The sequence below is a fragment of the Rhea pennata genome, chromosome 22 (assembly GCF_028389875.1).
Source record: "Rhea pennata isolate bPtePen1 chromosome 22, bPtePen1.pri, whole genome shotgun sequence".
Classification (NCBI taxonomy): Eukaryota; Metazoa; Chordata; class Aves; order Rheiformes; family Rheidae; genus Rhea; species Rhea pennata.
In genome coordinates this window covers 3,529,171-3,552,623 of record NC_084684.1, presented here as the reverse complement: position 1 = coordinate 3,552,623, position 23,453 = coordinate 3,529,171, and the positions used below count along the sequence as shown (strand labels likewise).

Here is a 23,453-nt window from a genome sequence, read left to right as displayed (position 1 = left end):
GTGTAAGGCAGGAGATCTAAATGGGCCCATTAGCTTTCTGCAGGCTGTATCTGCCAAGAGAACTGTGAACAACTGCCAGCCCACAAACAGTTCAGCAGCCAGGACTTTCACTTAAGTTTTCTATTTTTAGGATGTAATTGACATGACTGTCCTTTCTTTGGCCTTAATTCCTAACCACTTCCCAAGATACTAAAAGCTTCTGCTCTCCTCTGTGCTTTTGCACATAAATCAGTGCTAAGCTAAGTTTTTCCTCAATTGGATTTCCTAGTGGTAGAGTCACTGGAAGCTAGAACAAAATCGAATGCATGCAAGCCTGCCACATCATCTAACCCTGCTCTGATTTCAGGATTAAGATTGCTGGCAGTGCTTTTGATTGGTTCAGGACCAGCACTGTGGGAAAGGCATCAAATATGGATAAATAGGCCTTGTCAGATGCGTTTGTAGCTGTAGGATTGGACAGATAGTGAGTCTGGATGTCAGAAGTAGGATTCCCTTCAAGATGTTGCTGATGCTTAGGATATTCACTCAGGAAATTGCTATAGATCCTTAGCCAGGTCAAATTTGTGACGTATTATTAAAACTGCATGTGTGGGCAAGAACAGTGAAATTGATACAGGTGTGAGGGGAGTATCATGTTAAAGATATGTGGCATGGGTAGTAGAAGCTTATTAATACAATGTGTGGTTCAAACTTAACTGCCTTTCACTTTTATGAGTAGAAATTAGCATCTCAATAGTCTGAGCTAGTACGTTTTTAGAAGACATCCATTGAGAAACTGGGCTGAGCTCAGGTGTTTAATCTCTGTAGGGTAGGCCACTGCAGCGCTGTTGGGTAGCAAGGGTTTTCAGTAACTACTGAGCTTGGAAAGCTTCAAAGATAAGCTACTGATGGGTAAAAAGCTCTATATCCCCTTAACTGTCCTGACACAGCCAGCAAACATAATACAATTTCCAACAGGTCATTTAAAAAACCTGAGTTTTCAAGATTTTTATAGCTGTTAGGAGAAGGTTTGTCATGAAAGCACAGTTCTGGGTGTCAAGTGTCACAAGTTTTCACTATGGACTTTGAGCATGAGCTTTGGCAAACTGGCTTATCTCAGCACCTCATTTTCCAAACTATGGCAAGTAACATTAAGTGATCAGACTTAGATTAACTGCATTATAAATGTAAGGACACTAAAAAGAGCTAAGAAAATTCAGAAAGGGAAGGATAGAACTCTGTCACCTCTGGCAGTTTTGATGACACAATCCATTTGCTCACATCTTGCTGATCAGCAACTTTCACCACTCTCATCAGGGATGAGTCTGTTCCACCTGCACTGGTTCTCTCCTTCCTGTGGCTGCCAACTATTTTTCATGTAAATGTCTCACTCCTCTTTCAAAATTACCTGTATTAAGGCAAATCATGTGTTCTCTTACTTTCTTTGTTGAAAGCCATTTACATAAAGAAGCATATAACTCAGATTATAGATAACTGTGGGAAAGAATGCAGAAGTATAGATGAGACTTGAAATTTGGGTGGGCCCCAATTTATGGTGCACAGCCAAAGATCAAAGGTCTGATGTCACAGTAAGTCATTTATATTGCAAATGATTTAAAATAATTGAAACCCATATACATTAGATTTTGCCCTGTACATTCATTTGACATATTTTAAGTAGACAAAAAATAGATTTTACATAAATCTTCAGTAAATGTATTTTAAACACCAAGCAGACAGCGCAATGAAACCATTTTAAAAGTCTATTGGTCTTGAGCTCCTGCTTTAGTGTGCATTAGTGTGGTTCAAAAATTGCAAAATACCCCACCCCAGACTGTCTGCCCAGTCTTCAGATGAGAAGGAAAGAGACAAAGAAATCCCAAACAAAACTGCTTTTGAATAGGTCCAGACAAAGCTGTCATTCACACTATTCCAAATCTTGCAGGAATAGTTGCTACAGCTTACTCAAACTACCTATAGCTTTGCCTTTGCAAGAATTTATTTCTAATCTCCTGTGTAAATACCTGTGTTGTATTCAGTACTTGGTTTCTGGCACACAATAGCACTTGCAGTTTTAAGGACGTGAAGCTAGCTCTCTAGCACGACTCCCAGTCTGTGCTTTAGTCCCTCAGTCTATGACAGCCTATGCTGACAGAAGTTCAGTCCCTCATGCTGGGAGCTACTGCACAGTAGAGCAAAAAAGTCTCTGAATCCCAGCTTCAGTACACTGTATGAGGCAGCAAATTCCTCTGGAAGTGTCCTGCCGTGTCTTCATCATGAATTAGCTCTGGGAACTGAGTAGATACCTCTGAGAATCATCAGCAGAATTTCTTCCCAGGCTCTGTTGTGGCTGGTCCAGAAAGACTAGGGAAGTGAGTTGCAGATGGTTTGAGGTGACTCTGCCAAACAAAACAGAATGAAGTTGATTTTTGCATTCTCTGTGTACATGATGCAAACTATTCTCTGTGTGCATGATTTAACTATTCCCACAGGTACCGATCAAACAAGAAGGTGGAGATGTCGCACGCTATACAATGCTGTGCTTTGTACTCTGATTTCCGGTTTCTAAGGGCAAAGCTCCCTCATATAGAGACATTCAGAGTGACTAACTCCACTAACACAAATCCTCCAACTGTGCAGCCTATCTGCTCCCAACTCTGCAAGCTAAAACAAGTGGTTGATAATGCACGTTAGCCATGCCATGCCTGTCTGTTAGCTGGCATTTTCCTTGGGCTTGGATCACACAAAACAGGGAAAACATTTCCCCAGTACACTGTGGTGTTATTGTGGGCAAGGCTTTCTGCTTCAGTAGGTGAGAACTGGCAGCTACACCAGCAGGAAGCTGTAAGAGAATGCTACAGCTGTGCTGCTTTCTCATTGAAACAAAAGAGCTGTTTGGGCTTGGGGATTTGCCCTCAAGAGAGGCACCAGGAAAGGTCTCTTGCTCCTGTGCTTCCCACCTGCTTTCCAAGGCTATTCACAGGGCAGAGACAAAGGCAGCAGCTGGGCCTGCGGGGGCTGTATAGCTCAGAGGCTTGCAGGGGCCTTTTGTCACCACTGTTCGTTTCCCAGTTACTGCAAGACATTTTTAGTTCGCAGTGGAGCCCCCATCCAGGCCCATCCCACTGTACTGTGAGGGGCTGGGACTGCTGGGCAGCAGCTGGGGTGGCACCATGCCTGGGGGCTGACCCCAGCTGTTCCAAAGAAATCGAATCTAACTTGCACACGAGTTCATTGCCTCTTCTGGTTGTTTCCTGTCAGCATCTGTCCAGTGGTGAAGGCAGTGGCAGCAGTGACTATCTGTAGTGTGTCAAGGAAATATGGCCACAGCTGCTTTTGAAACAGCTATTAGGGCTGAAAGGAAACAAAACAAGAGGCACTAAGGACTTCAGAGAGGGCTCTGCAAAAGCCAAACATGTAAAAAACGTGACTTCTCTTGGGTTTGCTGAGATCTTAAAAGACTAGTTGTTTTTGGAAGAGCTAAGCAGTAAGGGCATGAACCAAAATGAACATGGAAACTCTGCCCCTTTAAGAATCAGGGCTACACCATCTCAGGTGCATTAAAAATGAGGTAATTGAAACCATGGCTTTTTAGGATTGTGGGAAAATGACTTCAGATTTTTCAGGTGCTATGATGCAGCTTTAGCTGCTTCAGTTAAGTGGATTAGAAGGAGTGTTACTGTGAGAACAATGTGTGATCTTTCCAGGTACTTTATCATGGATGGAATCTGCTTATTTTGTTTTAGGGAAGCTTTTCTCTAGTAGCTGGTGTATACCAGTAATTTTTTACACTGATAATTTGCAAATAAAATATCTAAGCTGAATAATGTTTGTGATCCCATTACAGAACTACTGCAGAGCTGATGTGAGTTTACGCTCATCAGCATTTTGTGAATCTAATGTTTCCGTATTGCTCTCTGTTCTGCAGGGTACATTTGTTTCCATGTCAGGAGTAGGAAAGAGGAAAATAGAATCACCCTTCTTATGCTCAAAATAAAGCAGGAGAAACTTGGTGTGAAAAAGACTCACTGAATAAGGTGAGAGATGCCACTCATTAACTATTGGCAAAAATAGGACAGATGCTGACCACGCTGATATGCTACCATTCATTAAATCCTCCTGATTTCTACTGATCTAAAACCAGAAATAGGCCCAAGCATTTCATGTTTTTCAGTACCCACATTTTTTTTTTACACAGTGTTTTATTTAGATGCCCATTGATGCCGTTTTTCATCCCTGAGTGCTTTTGGGAGGGTGAAGAGCTGATCGTTACACTGAGTTTACTTGTACCCATGAGCGCACTTAACCTAGAGCAGCAGTTATTGTATCACATTTTGTTTTGTGCCTGTGGGCACACTTAACTCGATATACGTGATGGCCAGTACCACTGTATTGCATTTGTCTTCACCCATGGGCACTCTGAACTGCCTGTGCGAGGGAGCTGGTGAATTAACTAGCTGCATGCCCACTGGTGTAGTTACTGGAAGGGCAATACTATTGCTAATTGCTTAACTTAAATTATAATGCCAAGTAACAGAGGGGAAGTGCTCCAAGAATCCCAGTTCTTACAGAGAAAAAATAGTCACATCTGTTTATTTCTAGGCTTGTTTCTTGCCAGAACTGAGGAACAAGCTCTTGGTGTAAGAGTCTCCATCGCGAGTAATTGTTCTTTCTCTGCCTGTTCCGCAGGCAGCAAGCTGCAGTGAGCTCGCTGCTCTCTCCAAGCTCTTACCTGCATGAAATCTAGTTCAAAGTTGATGCTTACTCTGCCCATCGGTGAAATTACCATCGGATGCTCTGCTAGACAGAGGGCGCTTTGGCTGAACACTATGGCAACCTCTTCAAGTGGCGCGATTGCTAAACCACGGCTTTGACTGAAAATGGTGCTGTAGGTAATGCTCACATGCTGCAACTGCCGCTCAGTCCTCACAGCATGTTCAAACACCACCAGCTACCTTGGTGCTGACTCGGCAACATCAAAACTGGGTTTGGGATGTCTATGTGGATGGGTAGAAAAAGCAACAATTCCAGGGGAACGCCTACGTGGCATATTAGCCTCACTGCGCGTAGTCGGGTCCTCTCTGAACTCTGCTGCAGCTCTCAGCGGTAATTAAATGATAAGGCTGATCAGAAGGAACATGGGCAGAGACTGGCGTCAGCGGTGCTGCGGGCCAACTTCTGCAGCTCGAGAAATCTTAAGCGGGACCCTTAAGCACTAGGCAGAGCTACAAATTAATGCCAGGGACTGAGTTAGACCTTCCGAGCAGTATGATCATCTCTTCGGCACATTCTCTTCCCAACCTGTGCAAGGAAGCCCGAGCCTGACGGGTGCGGGACGCACGGCTCCGACGGGGCAGCGGGTGAGGAGCGGTAGCTCCCCCTGGGAGGGGGCGGCGCGGCCCCTGCTCAGGTCGGTGCTGGCGGCTCGCTCAGCCCTGCCGCCTGGCCGCTCCCCCGAGGCCGCGCGCCGCCTCGGCCCGGGGCGGCCTCTCCCCCTCAGCGCCAGGACGGAGGCGCCCAGGGCTCCCGCTCCCTCCGCTGCGAGGGCCTCCGCGTCCGTCCCGCCGTGCGCTGCCCTTCAGCCCCCGACGCTTTCGGGTGCGCAGGAAGAAGGCGCCCGCGGCGGCCGGCCGGCGCCGCGCACCGCGCCGGTCGCTCCCCGCGCCGCGGCCGCCCGCGCGTCCCGCCGCGCGCCCCTTCCCACAAGCCCCGGCGCCGCGCTCCCGGCACGCTCCGCGCCCGCGGCAGGGCCGCACCACCACCGCCGCCCGTGCGGGGGTGCGGCGGCGCGGCGGCAGCAGCGCCGTCCGCCCCCCCCCGCCCCCGCGGAGCGCGCCGCTCCTCCGCGGCAGCCGGGGCACCGCGAGCCCGCGCCGCGGCCGCGCCGGCCCCGCTCTGCTCCCCGCTTCTCCGCGCGCCCCACCCCCCCCCCCCCCCCCCCGGCGCGGAGTGGTTCGGCCCGCCGCCCGGCCCGGCCCGGCCTCTGAGGAGGGCGGCGGCCGCCATTTTGTGCGGAGGCAGCGGCGGGCGGGCGGCGGTGACCGGCTCCCGCAGAGGCCGCGGCCGGTGAGCGGGGCGCGCCGCGGCGGGCGGGCGCGGAGCTGCCGGGGGCCGTGCAGCGGCCGCGCCGCGCCTGGGGGCCGCTCGGGCGGGCCCGCGGCGCGGGGCCCCCTCTGTGCCGCCCCGCGGCGGGCGGGCCCGGCCCGGCAGGTGGCGGCGGGGCCCCGCGGCAGCCGGGGGTTCAGCACCGGCGGGCGAGGCGCCCCCGGGCGCCTCGCGGCGAAGTAGGCGCGGGCGCGTCGAGCCCCGCGGCCAGGAGGGTCAGACAAAGGGAGACGTAACGCCTCGGCCTCGGCCTGTTTTTCCCCTGGTTAGTAACCGCCAGCAACGATGTCGGAGTATATCCGGGTGACGGAGGACGAGAACGACGAGCCCATTGAGATCCCCTCGGAGGACGATGGCACCGTGCTGCTCTCCACCGTGACGGCCCAGTTCCCGGGCGCCTGCGGGCTGCGCTACAGGAACCCGGTGTCCCAGTGCATGCGGGGGGTGCGGCTGGTGGAAGGCATCCTGCACGCCCCGGAGGCCGGCTGGGGAAACCTGGTCTATGTTGTGAATTATCCCAAAGGTCTGTCTTGGTTCCGTCACGCTTTTTCATAGAAGCGGGCTTTTACAGTTAAGAGGTTCGTGCTTCGCTGGTAATTCAACACAGCAAAGATATTACATTGTGCTGAACTTTTTTCTTTTTTTAAATATCCATGAGTTTAGTCACGTGTTCACTCTGCAGGATAAATCTGGCTTCATCAAGCTTTCAGATGGGAGACAAGTTTTTACCTCTATAGCTTTATAAAGGACCTTAATGACAAAGCTTTGTCACATAGAGTTCTTCTGAAGACTGCTGTGTACTGAGATCTCTGCACATTCACAGATGCTTCTGCTCATGGCATAGCTTGGGTCAGAAGTACCATTTAAAACAAATCTTTGGGGAGAAAAGGGAACTAAGAAGAAGAAGAAAGGAAGCTAGTTTTTAATTAAATGCTTTTCTTAAAAGTTCCTGTCTTCCACATGTGCTCTCAGGAATGTGCTGTTGGATAGTACTTCAGTAAACCAATCCAAAACAAACTCAGTCAAACTGTATTTTGGAGGAGGATTTGAATGTTGACTGTTCTTGCTTCTCTCCTTGTACTTGAAGATAGTTGGACATGGATTATAATACTAAGTAGCAGCAGCTAGCGTGTATTCTTGTGCAGTTTATACTTTTTTACACCATGTTCTATGTTTTTATACCATGCTATTCATGATGAGTGGAAGTAGCTTCTTCTTGAGCGTTGTGGAGATAGTTTCTAATATGCATCTTTATGTTTAGATAATAAGAGAAAAATGGATGAAACAGATGCATCATCAGCTGTGAAAGTGAAACGAGCAGTACAGAAGACTTCAGATTTAATAGTCTTAGGTCTTCCCTGGAAAACCACTGAACAAGACTTAAAGGAGTATTTCAGTACGTTTGGAGAAGTCCTAATGGTGCAGGTAAAATTCTTCTGCAGTTCAAGTAAAGATAGATGTTATCTAAAATTCATTCTGAAAAAGCTAGTAGAAGATAAACAGAGCAGTATAAACTCAAAGCAGATCTGAAGCTGTGCACCTCTGTTTCTGGGTGGTATTTTGTTCCATGAGCTTTGTAGCTCTAGGTTTATGTAGGTAGAAATAGTCATGAATATTACTGATTGGGGCAGTGGTAATTCATAAAGCTCTCCTAAATCGGTTTGGAGCTTAAGAGGGTTTTTAATTTATATTCCTGTCTTTAATTGTTGCAGCTGAGTATGTGTATGTTTATATATGTCTGTTAAGAGAATTGTAAATTGCTGTGGTCAGTGTTTTACAAGACTTACAAATCAGGGCAGTTCTAAACTTCAAAAGAAAACTTTACTAAACTCATTCAGTACCAGCATGCTTTGTGCTTACAGGTCCTTTATTATTGCGGTGTAGTCACTACATAACACACCACCTAGTTTTCAGTGCTCATATCCTACATGAGCCATGAGCATGCGATGCCACAGAGATGGTGCTGTTTCCTCAGCACTGATGGCTGGGGACCTTGATGGCTTTCGTTGCTGAAGTTGACACAGCCAGGCTTGAAGTCTTTCAGAGAAATGAGAACTGAAGCAGTGAAGCAGGCTTGTCTTTTGTCTTTCTCTTCATACTTGATGTTTTTGTTACCTGCCTCACCTGGTCCTGATAAACTTCTCTTGCTGTTTATCTTTTGTTACTTGGATCCTCCTCTGTGAACTAAACATGCCTTTGCACCTTCGATGGTCACGCTGCTTACCTGTTAATTCAAAATGGTTATACAGTGTGTCTTGCTATGCCATCACAGTGTTATGAAATACCTGCTATTATTTGTGCTATTTTAATATGCTTATATTTGGGTTCACGGCAAGCTAATACTAACTATATCCTGATTAGCGCACTTTATAGGTATCACGTGTCTCTGCTTTAGCTACAAGGTAATTGGGGTCATTTTTTAAGAAATGGTAGGCCTGTACAATGAGATTAAATAAAAAATGCACTGTTTTCAGGAGGTTAACATCAAAGCTGTTGCAGATCTCTGGTAAATAGCATGTTGTATGTCAAAATGTAAGTCCACACTGCTGCTGTGACCTTCTAAAATGTCTTCTGTTTGTTTTTTGTTTTTTTTTCTGTTGTTTTTTCTTTAGGTTAAGAAGGATATTAAAACTGGTCACTCAAAGGGTTTTGGGTTTGTTCGATTTACGGATTATGAAACCCAGGTGAAAGTAATGTCTCAGCGACACATGATAGATGGAAGATGGTGTGACTGTAAACTTCCCAATTCTAAGGTACTTTAGTTTTATTTTACACACTCAAAAGTGCACTTTTATAGTGACTACATTGAATGAGTGGATTAATAATCCACTTTTGGATGTGGGTTTTTAGTTTATGAATGGACAGGTGAGAATAAGCGAGTGAGTCAAGAGAAGGGAGAGAATTAGAAGTGTTGTGAAAATAGCTGGTTATATTGGAAGTAAGTACAATTGAAAATTTGAAAATAATGTGGTATTTTAACATATAGCAATACCCACTTAACCTGTCTGCTACAAGAGTAAGTGGAGAATAAAACAGGCAAGATAAATTGATGAGCATCACAATGAGTATTTGACTGAACTGGCAGTCAAACCCAGAACTTCTGTCTGTGTGTGTACTTCCCGTGTACATAAGCAGATGCAGTCTGTACTGCAGAATGATGTGTCCCATTTTGCAGTACATGGTTATTCTCTGGAAAAGCCTCGTAACTGTTCTTGCTGTTACTCCTGCACCTGTTTCCCTGCTGCCTTTCTCTCTCCATCAGTATCGGAGTACGAGGATGCTCTCTGAGCATAACTTTCTAAGTCTAAAACTTAGAAATTCTTAGGTTTCTAAATCTTCAGTGTTCAGAACAGACTAGATTAAAAGCGATCTTTATGATAAAGTAACTTGCCCATATTTAGTGCTCAAATAAAATTGTGACTTTTTTTCCCCATTCATTAATTATACTCCCCCCCCCCCAATTCAATTCAGCAAAGTCCTGATGAACCTTTGCGTAGCAGAAAAGTGTTCGTTGGGCGCTGCACTGAGGACATGACTGCAGATGAGCTCCGGCAGTTCTTTGCCCAGTATGGAGAAGTGGTAGATGTCTTCATACCTAAACCCTTCCGAGCTTTTGCTTTTGTTACATTTGCAGATGATCAGGTAAGTTTTAAAATACTTTAGCTTTATACGTAGACAACTTCTTTTTAAAATGTTTCAGTAGCTTGATGAAGCATTATTTCTAGAATTAAACATGCAACACTTGTTTGTCCACTGTCTTGAGAATTCCAGTAGTATTAGCTTGGATTGATTTACTTGAATTGTTTAAGGTTGCACTTTTCAGATGCCGTTGTACATATGGGTTTTCATACTGCAGTTACTGCAGTAGTGAATGAGAAGATAAATCACTTCAAATTGGAATAAGTATGCATATGCTTCCTTTGCAGGTTAACTGTCTGCTCAGAATTGTGTGTGTGTGTGTGCGCTTTTATTATTATTATTGTTTTGGTACTACTATTAGGGAGGAAAAGTGTGATCTATATTTAATTAATCCCTTATTTTTTATAGGTTGCCCAATCTCTTTGTGGAGAGGACTTGATCATTAAAGGAATCAGCGTACATATATCCAATGCTGAACCTAAGCACAATAGCAATAGACAGTTAGAAAGAGGTGGAAGATTTGGTGGTAATCCGGGAGGCTTTGGGAACCAGGGGGGGTTTGGCAACAGCAGAGGAGGTGGGGGAGGCCTAGGTAACAACCAAGGCAGTAACATGGGGGGCGGTATGAACTTTGGGGCCTTTAGCATCAATCCTGCCATGATGGCAGCAGCGCAGGCTGCGCTGCAGAGCAGCTGGGGCATGATGGGCATGCTCGCCAGTCAGCAGAACCAGTCGGGGCCATCAGGAAACAATCAGCCTCAAGGCAACATGCAGCGGGAGCAGAACCAGGGCTTTAGTTCAGGAAATAATTCTTATGGCGGTTCCAACTCCGGGGCAGCAATAGGCTGGGGTTCAGCATCGAACGCAGGCTCTAGCAGCGGGTTTAATGGAGGCTTTGGTTCGAGTATGGATTCCAAGTCGTCAGGCTGGGGAATGTAGACACGGTGGGCTCTGATACTGACTCTATGGTGGGAAATCAAAATTTTCTAACTCGTGGTAAGTATACTGTAAATTACATATATACTAAAATTTTCCAAATCAATTTGTTCAATGTGCAGTATATTCAGCAGTATTTTTGACATTTTTCTTTTGTAAAAAGAAAGGTTAAAGGAATTTTATAAGTTTTGTTACATAATTTGTTGGAATATTGAATGTTTGGAAGTGGACTGCTGTTTGCCTGATGGGTAAACTAACACTACAATTGATAGGAAAGGTTTCTCCTGTAATATTTTATCCCTTGTTTCCTGGCTACCTGAATTCTTTGCATGTTCAAAATGAAAACCATTGGTCAGAAACAGCATTCTCTCCCTTTTGTTTTTAATTTGATCCCACCATAAGAATCTCCAAATTCCCCAGTTGGAGAACACAGTGTCGTTTTTCCGTTTGTTTCTTCTTTCTTTCTTTTTTTCTTTTTTTTTTTTTTAAACACTGTCTCCCCTCATACTAAAGTACGATATGAAGGCTTCATTTAATCTCTGCAGTTCATCTCATTTCAAATGTGTATGGAAGAAGCACTTCATTGAAAGCAGTGCTGTAAATATTCTGCCTTAGGAATACTTCTGTCTACATGCTTTCTCATCCAAGAATACTTCATCACACTGCACATGCTGCGTCTTAGACGGTGGGTGTTCCATTTTTATCCGCTACTCTTTATTTCATGGAGTCGTATCAACGCTATGAACGCAAGGCTGTGAGATGGAACCAGAAGGCTGTTTGAACTTTTGAAACCTTGTGTGGGATTGATGGTGGTGCCGAGGCATGAGAGGGCTGGTATGTGCGAGATAAAGGAGAGAGCGCATGCAGAGACCTGGTGGTGCATTATGGGATTTTATTTTACTTGGCGAGATGTCTCTCAATCCTGTGGCTTTGGTGAGAGAGTGTGCAGAGAGCAATGATAGCAAATAAAGTACGAGTGTTTATTGCATTCAAAGGACATCCATATGTGGAAGACTTTAAGTGGGTTTTATACCTAGTTAATCAATTAGTTGAATGTGTTATGTGAAATGAATATTTGTATTTTTTTTCCCTTATGTCAACTGCTGTGAATGCTGTATGGTGTGTGCTTTTTTTCTGTTAATGATATGTAAGTGTGGTAATGTGAACTGAAGATGATGGGGTTTGTGATGAGAACATTGAGCTTGTGGTATGCTTTGCAGTAGCTCTTGTAGCAGAGATCACTAGCGAGCTCAGTGTGCCTCCTAAGGGTGGAAGTTCCACTGTCTGTAAGATATCCATAAGAATGCTGTTTGCTGCAGTTCTGTGTTTGGATGCTTTTTATAAGATTTGTCATTGTAGGAAATTCTTAAATAAAACTGATTTAAGTAATATGTGTCTTTGTTTTGCAGCCCTGAATGCAAAGAATTCATAGCAGTTAATTAATTTTACCCTTTTGAGATGAACTTCTGTAAAAATTTTTTTGCAGTAATTCAGTTTGTTTCAGATAAGCATGCTTTAAAAGTTGACAAGTCAAACGGAGCCACCAGTCATCATGTACCTGACACCCAACTTTAATCCACTGTATTTTTGCATTGTTCAGTGATACGTATATATCTAAAATCCAGTTCCCACAAGTTTGGGTGTCTGCACCTAGAATGGTAAGCAGTTCCCTCCAGATTACATCTTTACCAAGGAAAGTGTATTTTTGGGGGGCTGCTTTTGTGGAGATGGGATGGAGTTTCTTAATGAGAGGGGAAAGCAAACACTTATTGTCAGATATGCTTCTGTCCAGAGCGTCTCCCCCTTTGGGGACATATGTTTAAAGAACAGAAACCTGTGACTGTAGTTTTAGAAAAGAGTCCACTTAAGGGAAGTTTGGTTCTGCTACATTTGTAGCCCAGAAGAAAGCGATAAACTCATGTTTAAAACTAGGCATAGGGTAGAATTTTTCAGCTCAACAAAGCATTAGCTTGATGTGTATAGACTTTGGTAGAAGTCTTGTCTGCACTTGAAATAAACCTAGTTTTTAGAAGTTTCAAATTAGCTGTTTCTTCTCAGAGCAGGATATTTTAGTAGGAACTGTGGCAAGAGTATTTCTCCTGATGGTGAGATCTTGCATAGTTTAACCTGTTTGGACTTGAAATCCTTTCAAGCTTGATCGATACTTTTATACACTGTACTACTATGCTGTAGCTATGCAAGTTCTGAGTATGGATATTTACACAGTTTACTTAAACACAACTATTAAACTTTTCAGGTCAGATCTCAATTACTGCATATTGTTATTATTAAGGCTTGTGAATAGAAAACCATCTAAATAGTGACTAAAACTGCACTACTGTTAGTTTTCCACTTGAATTGCAGTATTAAAAAATCAGCTGGGTATCAATGTACATCTTAAAGAGGGGTTGTAAACACTCAAGCTAAAAAAAAAAACAACCCCACACTTGTTGTTCATGTCCCACTGCAAAAAGTTGCTTGGATTTTTTTTTCTGCACCTACGTCAGAATAATTTCCAAACTCTGTACCATCTGTGAATTTTGCATTTTAGCACTTGCACTATTACCAGCTACTTCTGCTGAGTAACACTTAAAAATGGTATTCTGGAACCTGCAAAGACTAACTGTGACATCCCTGCAAGGAACTTTCTGGTAAGTTTTTGTGATTAGCATGGCTTTATTTTATTTAAATTGTCTAAGTCCAGGTTTAGGTCTTAACAGGTTGGTTGGCAGCACTGAGTAATCTTTGCTAATAATTTTAGGCTTCCCTAACCCTCAATCAAAATTCCTGAAAGTTTTAGAAGTATTTTCAAATTTTAGTAATACTTAACTGCTTTGCGTACTCTAGTGTTTATAAGTAAGTAAATAAAATACTATTGACACCATATGCAAGTGTTGGAGTTTTTTTTTTTAAAGATTTCATATTCAGTATTTTCTGGATTAACATAACTAAATAACAAGTGAGATGCAAGAAATGGGAAGCTTCTGTAATTATAAGGGGATATATTTACTTCGGGCATGGTTAGTAAAAACACTGTAGGAGCTTCATAAAGTTGCTTTTAATTAGTCTTGATGATCTGTTGTCAGATGATATACTGAAAAAACTTGTATTTTTATCCTCTGTTCATAGATTTTAATGTGAAAGCTTATTCTGTATAAAACTCCACCGTTGACAGAAACAGTGTTTTCTGCAGCTGACAGCAAGAAGTCCTTTAAGGCAAGGGATGTATAGCTGTGCCCGCTGCTACTACAGCAGCTTACTGCGGAGCCCATAAGGCTCTTTGAAGTGGAGCACATTCATACCCATCTCCTCCAGGTGTGCAGCTGATGGTACTGGGATTCTTCAAATATATACTAGGGAGCGGTCAAAGTACCTTGATGCTCATTTTGATGTGCAACAGCACAGTCTAAACCTCAGGACACAATACCAACGACAAAACACTTGTTGGCCTGAGCATCTAAGGAAACTAATGGTCCTCCACTGTGCCTGTTAAAAGCATCTTTACCCCCTCCCTTACCCCCTCCCTCACCCCCAGCACACAGTATGTTCTCTGTTACTGAGAGGTTTTCCACTAAGCGCTTTAATTGTGTATGCATTTGTACACTTTTTCTGCTTGACAACTACCAACTCAGTAGTAAAACAGAAGAGGTCCTTGTCTCAGTTCTTCCCAATCTGATATAGCTAGTAATGACCTGCTTATTTGAAATTTTTTCTTTGCCTGATAAACAAGTGGGTATAATATTGATACTAATTGAAAATTTATGCTGCAGCTTAATCAAGGCAGTATCAGTGTTAAAATTGACAAGATCATTTTTATAACCTTTATGAATAAAAATTTATTTTGCCAGCCTTGTTCATAGTGAATTGAATTATCTGTTCAAAACCCCTAATTTATAATCCTCAAAGCTAAGGCATTTCTTTGATCAACTACAACATGAGCAACTGTTAAAACCCACTTATACAAAAGGGAGCTACCTTCTAATCCTCCATGCTCTGTAATTAACATCACTTGCCAGGGAAATCTCCAGGCTTGGCTCTTGTTCCTCCATATATACACTTGTGTTCTACTTCTCTGTGTTCCACAAACTGCAAAACAATAAATGCAACAATATGTTTAAATATTTAGAGATTCTGATATTGAATTACTATGCTTGCATGGATAAAATTAGGTTAATGAGTCTAAATGTAATTCCTAGATTGTTTTGGAATAGTAAAATTGCTTGCAAATGAATGTTTGATTTAGAGTACAATCTTCATTAGTCAGTAGAACATACAGTCTTTCCAAAAGTTCTGTAATGAAGAAGCACAGTTTTGCTGAGGAATTTGGGTGTTGAGAAGCAAGTGCATTTATTCTGAATGTAAATTAGGGTAATTAGAATACAGAAGCATTCTAATCTAAAAGATAAGAGGAACGATTAGGCTTTTAAATTATTAAATGTTTCTCCCAAACTCAGTCTTGAATCTTGAGTAATTCTAGAGTTACTACTTTGGCTATTCAAGCATTAAACAAAAATCCCTGAAACCAGTATTCTGCAATAAATCTATTCAGTAGCTTCCCCTACACCCCCCCCTCAAATGGTGCTGGAGTGTGGTTCAGTTGTCCTTAGAGTAACAGTGCCAAACACTTAAAAAGCAGCAAGAATCAACCAGTTATGAAATTACATTTATCTTTGTACATCTCCAATACTGAACTGAAATAAAACAGATCCAGCTTTTTACTGTATTGGTAGTGAGTTTCTGGCAGTAATCTCCAACACTAACCTCAGATACAACAAGACATCTTTTAAATAGTAAGCAATTTAAAAGATAAATAGAAGACCAGTATTAGTAAGCCTGAGTAGTGCCAGTCAAATTATGTGGGTATCATAAAATTTTAGGCTCATCATTTTGTTAGTTGTTCCTCACTGTTGAAAATGAGTAATAAAAAGTGGTGATCTAATTTTTACAATAAACACTATAATGAAGTAAGTTTTTTTTTTTTTTTTTTTTTTGCTTCAACAACTTACATGTACTAAAAGAAAAAAAAAAACAAGAAAAGTGCTATTAACTTTGTTACTTAACTCTACATAAGTAACGGAATAGCTTAATTGAATAACTTGTTAACAGCCCACCACCTGTAGCTCACTGAAGGCTAGTATTTTAGAACAAGCATTACAGAGCTCAGCATCTTCATTAAAGGAAAAATTCTGAAGTTCCAACATCAGGGAGAGTTAAAAGCATAACTTCAAAGAAAGCTATGTTTTTCCGGTATCTATCTATGTACTCAATACTACAGTCTGCCTCGTTGCCTCTGTAACAAAGCATGACCATGTTGGTCAGTACTAGTTGAGAGGCTGATAAATGATGCTGCAGTACTTTTAGCCTAATAGCAGCTCCCTAGAAACATTTTATTTATTTTTTTTATTATGCATTATCTGGTTAACAGACAGGAAGTGTTATTTCTCTTTGGGAGTTCTTTCCAGTATCCATCAACACTGCACTGATACTTACCTGCATCTCACAGAGAAAACAGATATAAGAACAAATAGAACAGTTAGTTAACGGTAGTTTTAAAGTGAAGTGGCCATGGTAGACGAAGTCTGACAAGACATGGAGGATTAACCTATTTTAGGTCTCCTTTGAGTTTAGTGCAGAACTCATGACAATGTGGCTGTGCCTTATTTACCTCCTCTCTGGCCTTCACTACCACGTAAGCAGGTATTTAATGCCACTAAATTGGAAAATGACAAAAATGCAAGAGTTTGAAGCTCCCAAATGTTACTGTATAAAATACGCCTTGGGTGTATTTTGGTATGTCCTTCAAATTACAAATAAATAATACTCCCCAAATCTGCACTCCAATTCACTAGATTTAGCTGTAACTGTAAGAAAGTGTCATATTGCACCCACCATGCAGGAAACTGATACATACATTAAGGAATATAATCTAGAAGTTACTTGAGAAGTGCAGAACTCTTATTTTGTAAGGTAGAGCATGATTATGGCCAAATGCTCTGACACTGGAATCCAGAGAAAGATTGCAGGGCTCCAACACTAGCTAGCTGCGATTAGTCACGTGCCAACTGGCAGGGGCCTGCTACCCTCTTTCAAAGGCTGTTAATGCCTGTGGGGCACTGCAAGGCTAAGACCTTTTAAAATAAAGAAATTCTACAGTACTCTGTGGGTACAGGTACTACAGTTGGTCTTCTCTTACGATGATAATGATGCTTTTCCTATTTCTATGACACTGTTATGAGATTGTACAGTATTTCAAAGTCCACTAAGGGCCTTTTTCTTTCCTTTTTTTTTTCCTTAAATAACTATCAGTGCTTTTTTAGGGTTTTTAAAGAATGGCAGAAATTAAACATCTTCTAAATTATAAATACAAACTGTGCTTTGACAAAAAAAAGAGAGTTAACATGCAGAAAAGAAGACATTTCTCATAATGCTCTCCTAATATGCAAATATTAGCACTGACTTACTGATACACTTTGCCATCAGTTTGCTCCAAGAAGCATCATTTTGACATTCTTGCTTTAAAAGACCTCACAAGTTCTTTGTTCTCCAAGAAGCATTAATAGAAAGAAAAACTAATTTCACAACAAATAATAGGGTTAATTACAGAAAAAAGAGTCAGTTAGTTACACATTCATTCCCTTACCAATATGGGGAAAAATGCAGTAAATGGATTTTTATTTGCTCAGAATGTCTTTAGCAGATGCACTGGTTTCTCACACTACTTTCAGAGTGGGAGAAGGTAAATAGTTCTGCCCCTATCATAACATTTTAGATGTGGGTTCTAGTAACACTTTTCTTGCCCGCAGTTGGTGGATGGCTGCAAAACTGAGGGACAGCTAACTTTTCCTGAAAGTGAAGATTACTATACCTTTGTTTGTGACCTCTGTGTAGCAGTTCCACCACTTAAGCCTGCCTCATCCCCAGCAAAGATGGCACAGAGTAACAGAGCATTTCAAAGAGCAAAACACAGACTACAGCCTATACTCTATTTCCATAAACACCTACCTTTCATACCATCCTCTGTCGAATACTACCCTTACATCTGTTTGGTTGTTCTGGTTGCTACATAAACAGCAAATGTGTGTAACTATCAAATCAGACAGATTAGAGAATAACTGCAGTAGATAAAGTGAGGCGAGCACAATTCAGTTGTGAATAGCGTGCTTTTATGTTGCTTGTTAAGTTTCTATCCTTTTTAAAACAGACCTAACCGTGATCTCAAAATTTTGCTGTAAACACACACAGCCTAGATTATCTTCCAAAATTGCTTATTGAGAAACAGAATGCTATTAAGAATTGAATGTGAAATGTTCATTCAGCAGGAATGACTGAGCATTCTAGTCTTAACTTCCCTGGAGGGATGCAGTAGCAAATGAAAAAAACATTAAAAATTCTTGCTACACTGATCTTGTGAAGCACTAAAAACTTGTAAAATCATTCTTTTCTTCAACGTAATTACAGGCAAATCTCTAAGCAGCAGTGTTCAAAGAGCATCAGCACTGGCATACATACATAGAAACATAATTCTCCAGAGAGAGTATCAAAGAAAGGACAATTGCTAACAAATTCAGTGTACTGAATATGCCTCACAATTATAGTATGTGAGCAACACAAATTGGTAATGAGAAACAGCACCTCTATGTTTAATCCTTGAGAAATTAAGTCTGCTAAGGCTGAGGATCACCTACTTCAAGTAGCACTTTAAGTAGCAAGACAGAGTACAGTGGCCTCTTAGAACGGACTGTGCTTGCACTGGTGTGATGTGACCACGGGGTGGTGCTTCAGGATCGGGGCATGGAAAAGCTGCAGCAGATCAGAAAACAGAAACATCCCCTTGAGAGTGATTTCATTATTTACTGCTATATGCTTTATGAAAAAGCACAACCCATCTCTGCCCCCTCCCTGCACTATTTCACTCACACAGACACCAGTCTACAGTTACTGAGACTAAGAGGAAAAAATGAAAAATTGTGCTGGTTTGCATCAAAGGTGTGCAGCTACCTGCAAACAGCTCCAGTTACATGGACAGGATGAGCCTAGCAGATGTGTTGCCTAAACAAACACATTGTAACTCAAAGTCAACTTGTTCCCTAAAATACAATCTCTGTCTGAAGTAGAAGTGACCTGTAAGATCAGCTCTTATTCTGGAACTCTGTTAAAACTCTGCTTAGGAAGTACACTACTGAAAACTAAGTAGGAAACTGCTGTTTATCTATTTGGTTGCAATTCAGACCTTTCTAGAATGAAGTTATGGGAACAATCTGGACCTGAGAATTAAAAAGAGACCTCCTACCTACCTGTTACTGTGTATTTCATCTTTCATCTAGTGTGTGCTCCTGAGATACCAGTTATGAAAGCAGTATTTACATCACTGTGTGTCTCAATTTTTGCAGGCAGAGTCTTTCCACAGAATGGGCCAAACTGCTTTTAGGGCATTTTAATCTGAAAAGAATGAGACAAATCAAATACTCCTTCCCTCATTAGGCTTATGGAAGAACATGTTAGTGTTAATACAATGTCTTGCCCCAGTAAGTAGCTGAACCTGAATGGTCCCTTCTTCCAAAGCACACAGAAGAAAGGACAGTGGTTAAAATGATGGCTTATCACTCAGAGAGTACCTTTTATCTAAGCATCCTAAAAGTGCTTTGGAATTCCTGGGAAGTGAACACTGGGTCCATCTGATACATAAGAAAACAATCCAAAGGATTTAACTGATTCTCTTAGCATCACTGCTCTGTGAGACTAGAATAAAACTCCGTAATCTTCCAAGTTATCACATGTGTACTTGTGATACACGTGTACTGTTTCTGGTGAATTTCTCAAAGGAGGAACGTAGTGAAAGAATAAAACAACAAAACTTCTGAGGGGATGAGGGGAAGAAGAAATTAATGAGGAGATATATAGGGAAATAAATCTGTAAACGAGTGGGGTGAGACACAGTCTGAGAAAGATGCAGTAAAAGAAAGAACTGGCCCAGCTCACAAAGGCTGGGATGAAAGGCAATAAAACCTCACTTACCTTAAGGACTTCACAGGGGCACACTTCTGGGTGTGTTTCCACATTAAAAGTCTCCACCAATTCCAGCATGATCAGGAGGCCATCTTCCATCTGGATACTTTAGCTGCACAAGCTGAGCAGGGGATAAGGTTTCAGTCAATCAGGACTGGTGGCTCCTCCTGTTCTTTTAGTAAAAACAATTCGGACACTGGGCTAGAAGAAAAAAAAAGAAAAAGAGAGAGAGAATGATCACAGCTACCTTAACTCTGCCTAGCTGTATTGGGTAAAGATAGCAGATTTTTTTCTACATCTCTTAAGAAAGTTTTGGAGCCACAGATTGAACTCCCTACAGAATCTCACAGCAGGTGTTTCTCTGTTGAGAAAGTTGCCCTGTCTCTGTTGTGGTAGGATTAGGGCACCAGCATTATCCAACACTTACCTACATTCCTACCTCAGAAGTGGTGCAGCAAAGGATAGTGGGGAAAGGCACCATCTTAACAGTCACAGGACTAGAGATCAGAAGTAAGTGTGTCTGGAAGCTATCAGAAATGTTGTGAGGTGTTAAATTTGCAGCTTGTCTGCTGTACCACAGCGTGCAGGATAGCTATCAGCTTCTCAATTCCAGAAGCCTCTCAATGCAGCTCTCTTTTTAATGCTTTCATTGCCAGACACTTAGAATGTAATTGTATTCTCTGAGCAAAGCCAGCTGTGCCTCTTGCTGACACAACTGGAGCCACAAACGCTCCCTGCCGAAGAGAAGCAAGAAGGAACAGCCACAAGTGCCCCGAGGATCTCTCCTTGTTGACAGCATCTGATCGCTGTGAAGTGGTGCTTTGATCAGCTGGGAACAAAGGCTTTATAATGTGCTGCAAAAGCTGTAGGAGCAATCCTTTAATTGATGGGGAACGCTGGACTGGCTGATAACACTGGCATATTTTTGCACCACTGTGATGCTAAATTAATTGCAAGAGGGAAATTGTTTGACTTTGAATTACATCCTCAACATACTATGCTAACCTCCATCAACACAAATGCCATTATCCAGTCATTAATTACAGATTACCATCTAAAACAGTCCATAGGCTTTCAGGTTGTCATACTAATGGAAAGGGACTGAGTTGTGAATGATAAAATGAACATTACTGCCCCTTAGCTAACCTGTGGATTTTGTTATCCAAGATTCTAAGCTATTACTTCAGAGAATGGAACCTATTTCCATTCTAAACCTATGCAGACCTACCTGCTGCTATAGGAAGTATTCAGATATGATCATTTCCTTGGAAAGGAAAAGAGGAAAAGGGATCACCCTTTTATTTTATGTTTGTATAGCTCTTAGCACAACTACAGTAACACAATACAAATAATGATGCATTTGCGTACCGTGTTTTTCTTTTAGTACACACTAAAATTTAAAAACAATCCTCCTTTGTCCATCTTCCCACACAGCTATGAGCAATTGCTTTTACTTGACATAAACCGATCCATCACCACAGTGACTGACATACAAGCCACATCTGACTGTGCTCTATTCTGAATTCATTGTCTTAGGTTTTCATCCAAACAGCTGATGAAGATACAGATTAAAACAGTTAATAAACACATAAAAAGCCCTATCCTGTGAAACTGAACCCTCTCTTGATTTTTAAATCCTGTTTAAAATGCCCTTCTTGCTCCAAAGAAGCAGAGAAAGCTTCACTAATTCACCTGGAGGTTCTGGCTTAACAGCACATTGCTTTGCACCAGCAAAAATCAGTTGAGCTACAATGGAAATTACATCTTTTCCTTTTGTGTTAAACTTGCAGAAGATTGCCAGTGAGTGGGCTTTTTTCCTTAATTGCTTTTACCTCATCCTTCCCGGTTAAATGCATGTTCCTTTAATTCCAGACTGTGCCTCAAACTACAGTAGCTTTTGATGGCTATGTGAGAATAAAATATGTTTTTCAGTACACTCGCCTGAGCTACTGCAGGTGCTGCTTACAATACCACCACCAACACACCGAGTTCACTGCCTCTTCACTGGCTTTGTGACTCCACTCAAATGCTTCCTTCCCTCTACTGCAAGATCGGGCTAAGAAACACCCCAAAACCTACTTGATATGCAGCAGTCAGGGGCTCACAAACATGTAACTGGAGGAAAAAAAAAGAAAAAAAAAAAAACGCAGTTTCTCTTTTTAAAAATGAAGTTTTCTCACATAGCTAATATCTGTCCCTATTCCACAGCTGTACAGGAGTAGTCTGGATGCAATTATAGCAAAAGATAGGAATGAAAATATAAAATCCTTGAGTGCGGATAAAGACTCAGCATGAAGTCTCACCCTGAATATACAAGCCACAATTTAATGAGCACTGTGTTTACACCCTTAACTCCCTACTGAAATCATTAGGAAGTTAAAATTTCAAAATTTCTGTCAGTTCTGCATCAGAATCCTTCACATTACTTACCAAGCAGTTTTTTCCCAGGGCACAGATCTACTGTGTAAATAAGGGATACTCAGGCAAGTAAGCTTAAATACTATTACAGTAACCCGAGAGCTAGAAGGTAATATCACCTTGGCTTCTATTCATCATTCCCCACCTAACTATCATGCTAGCTTCTTTTTAAACATTATGTTTACAGGAATTTCATTAAAGTTCAGGATAAAACCATGTAAAAGAGAAATGGTGAAGAAGTGGCCACTGTGTGGGAACACATATGCACACACAAAGAAGTATATTTAGGTATGCAGAGACAGAAAAATATTATGTATAACCTACAACTGTAGTTTCCAAAGGATGTTTACTTTTTCTAATAAAAGGGCAAAGGGATACATAATGAGATCTAAGGCCAAAAATATAAATCTGATATAAAGGATTGGGAAATAGCATATAATTAATCTGTTCAACTTGCAGCTATATGAAATGTAAGATTTTATGCTTACATTTATTTTCTACATATACATTTACATAACTTATAGCAGAGTGCAATAAATTCACCATACGCTACGTAAGATATAGACAACACAGGATATATTGCACAGTATTTATGCTTCTACAGGGGAGTACACTTTAAAAATCACTTACGGAATCATGTCTTCCACTGATGCATAAGATGCTGACCAGTGTCAAAAGCAGGACATCAGACTCAAGGGATCCTCAGCCTGATTCACTCTGGCAATGCCTGTGTTCCAGAATGGCTCTCAGTTGCCTTCTCAGAGCAGAGAGCAGGTGTTAGGGAACAGTTCTACAGGGCAGTGATCACCTACCTCGTGTTTATGTAGCAACAAATACCACCATGCCTCTGTACCTGGTTGGCTGTCCTACAGGCTCTCAGAGTACAAATATTAATGGCGCACCATTAATACTCGATTTCAGAAAACAGGCCTTCACCTTGTTTTGAAGGACTAAAGAAGGGGGAAAGACAGAGACTAATAGCTCTTCGTGCTTCAACACACCGGGCTCCTTTAAACTCAGTTTCATAATTTTGATGGGAGATTTTTACAACACAGTTTGGGAAAATATGAGTCATCACCAATACACTCTTTTGACTTGTATTCACAGGAGCAGCAAAAACCAGCTGACCCAACAGAAGAACATACTCTGTGCTAGACTCTAGGGAATTTTCAGCTTCAAGATGAAATGGCTTATATTGGGCCCTACTTTTCTCCTTAATATCTTCTATATGTGCCCTTACAGAATTCCCTTTGTCAGGGCAGTATTTTTTTTTTCCATAAATCTGCAAGGAAAAACACACAGCCAGCACAAAAAGGATTAAATGATTTCCAACATCTCCCAGCAATAATATTGTTCCCAGACTTTTCAGT

General features: G+C 41.8%; 1 protein-coding gene and 1 pseudogene across 1 annotated transcript; one reads left to right on the top strand and one right to left on the bottom strand.

The window, feature by feature from the left end:
* The first annotated feature begins 5,949 nt into the window (after positions 1–5,949).
* TARDBP (TAR DNA binding protein) lies at positions 5,950–12,048 on the top strand. The gene is made up of 6 exons (XM_062593055.1): positions 5,950–6,045; positions 6,355–6,607; positions 7,346–7,509; positions 8,697–8,837; positions 9,556–9,726; positions 10,132–12,048. Exons 2-6 carry the CDS (start codon positions 6,370–6,372, stop codon positions 10,660–10,662), a joined length of 1,245 nt encoding a protein of 414 aa, XP_062449039.1. The 5' UTR covers positions 5,950–6,045; positions 6,355–6,369; the 3' UTR covers positions 10,663–12,048.
* Positions 12,049–13,545: 1,497 nt separating this feature from the next.
* LOC134149847 (mannan-binding lectin serine protease 2-like) lies at positions 13,546–22,962 on the bottom strand (annotated as a pseudogene).
* Positions 22,963–23,453: the final 491 nt, after the last annotated feature.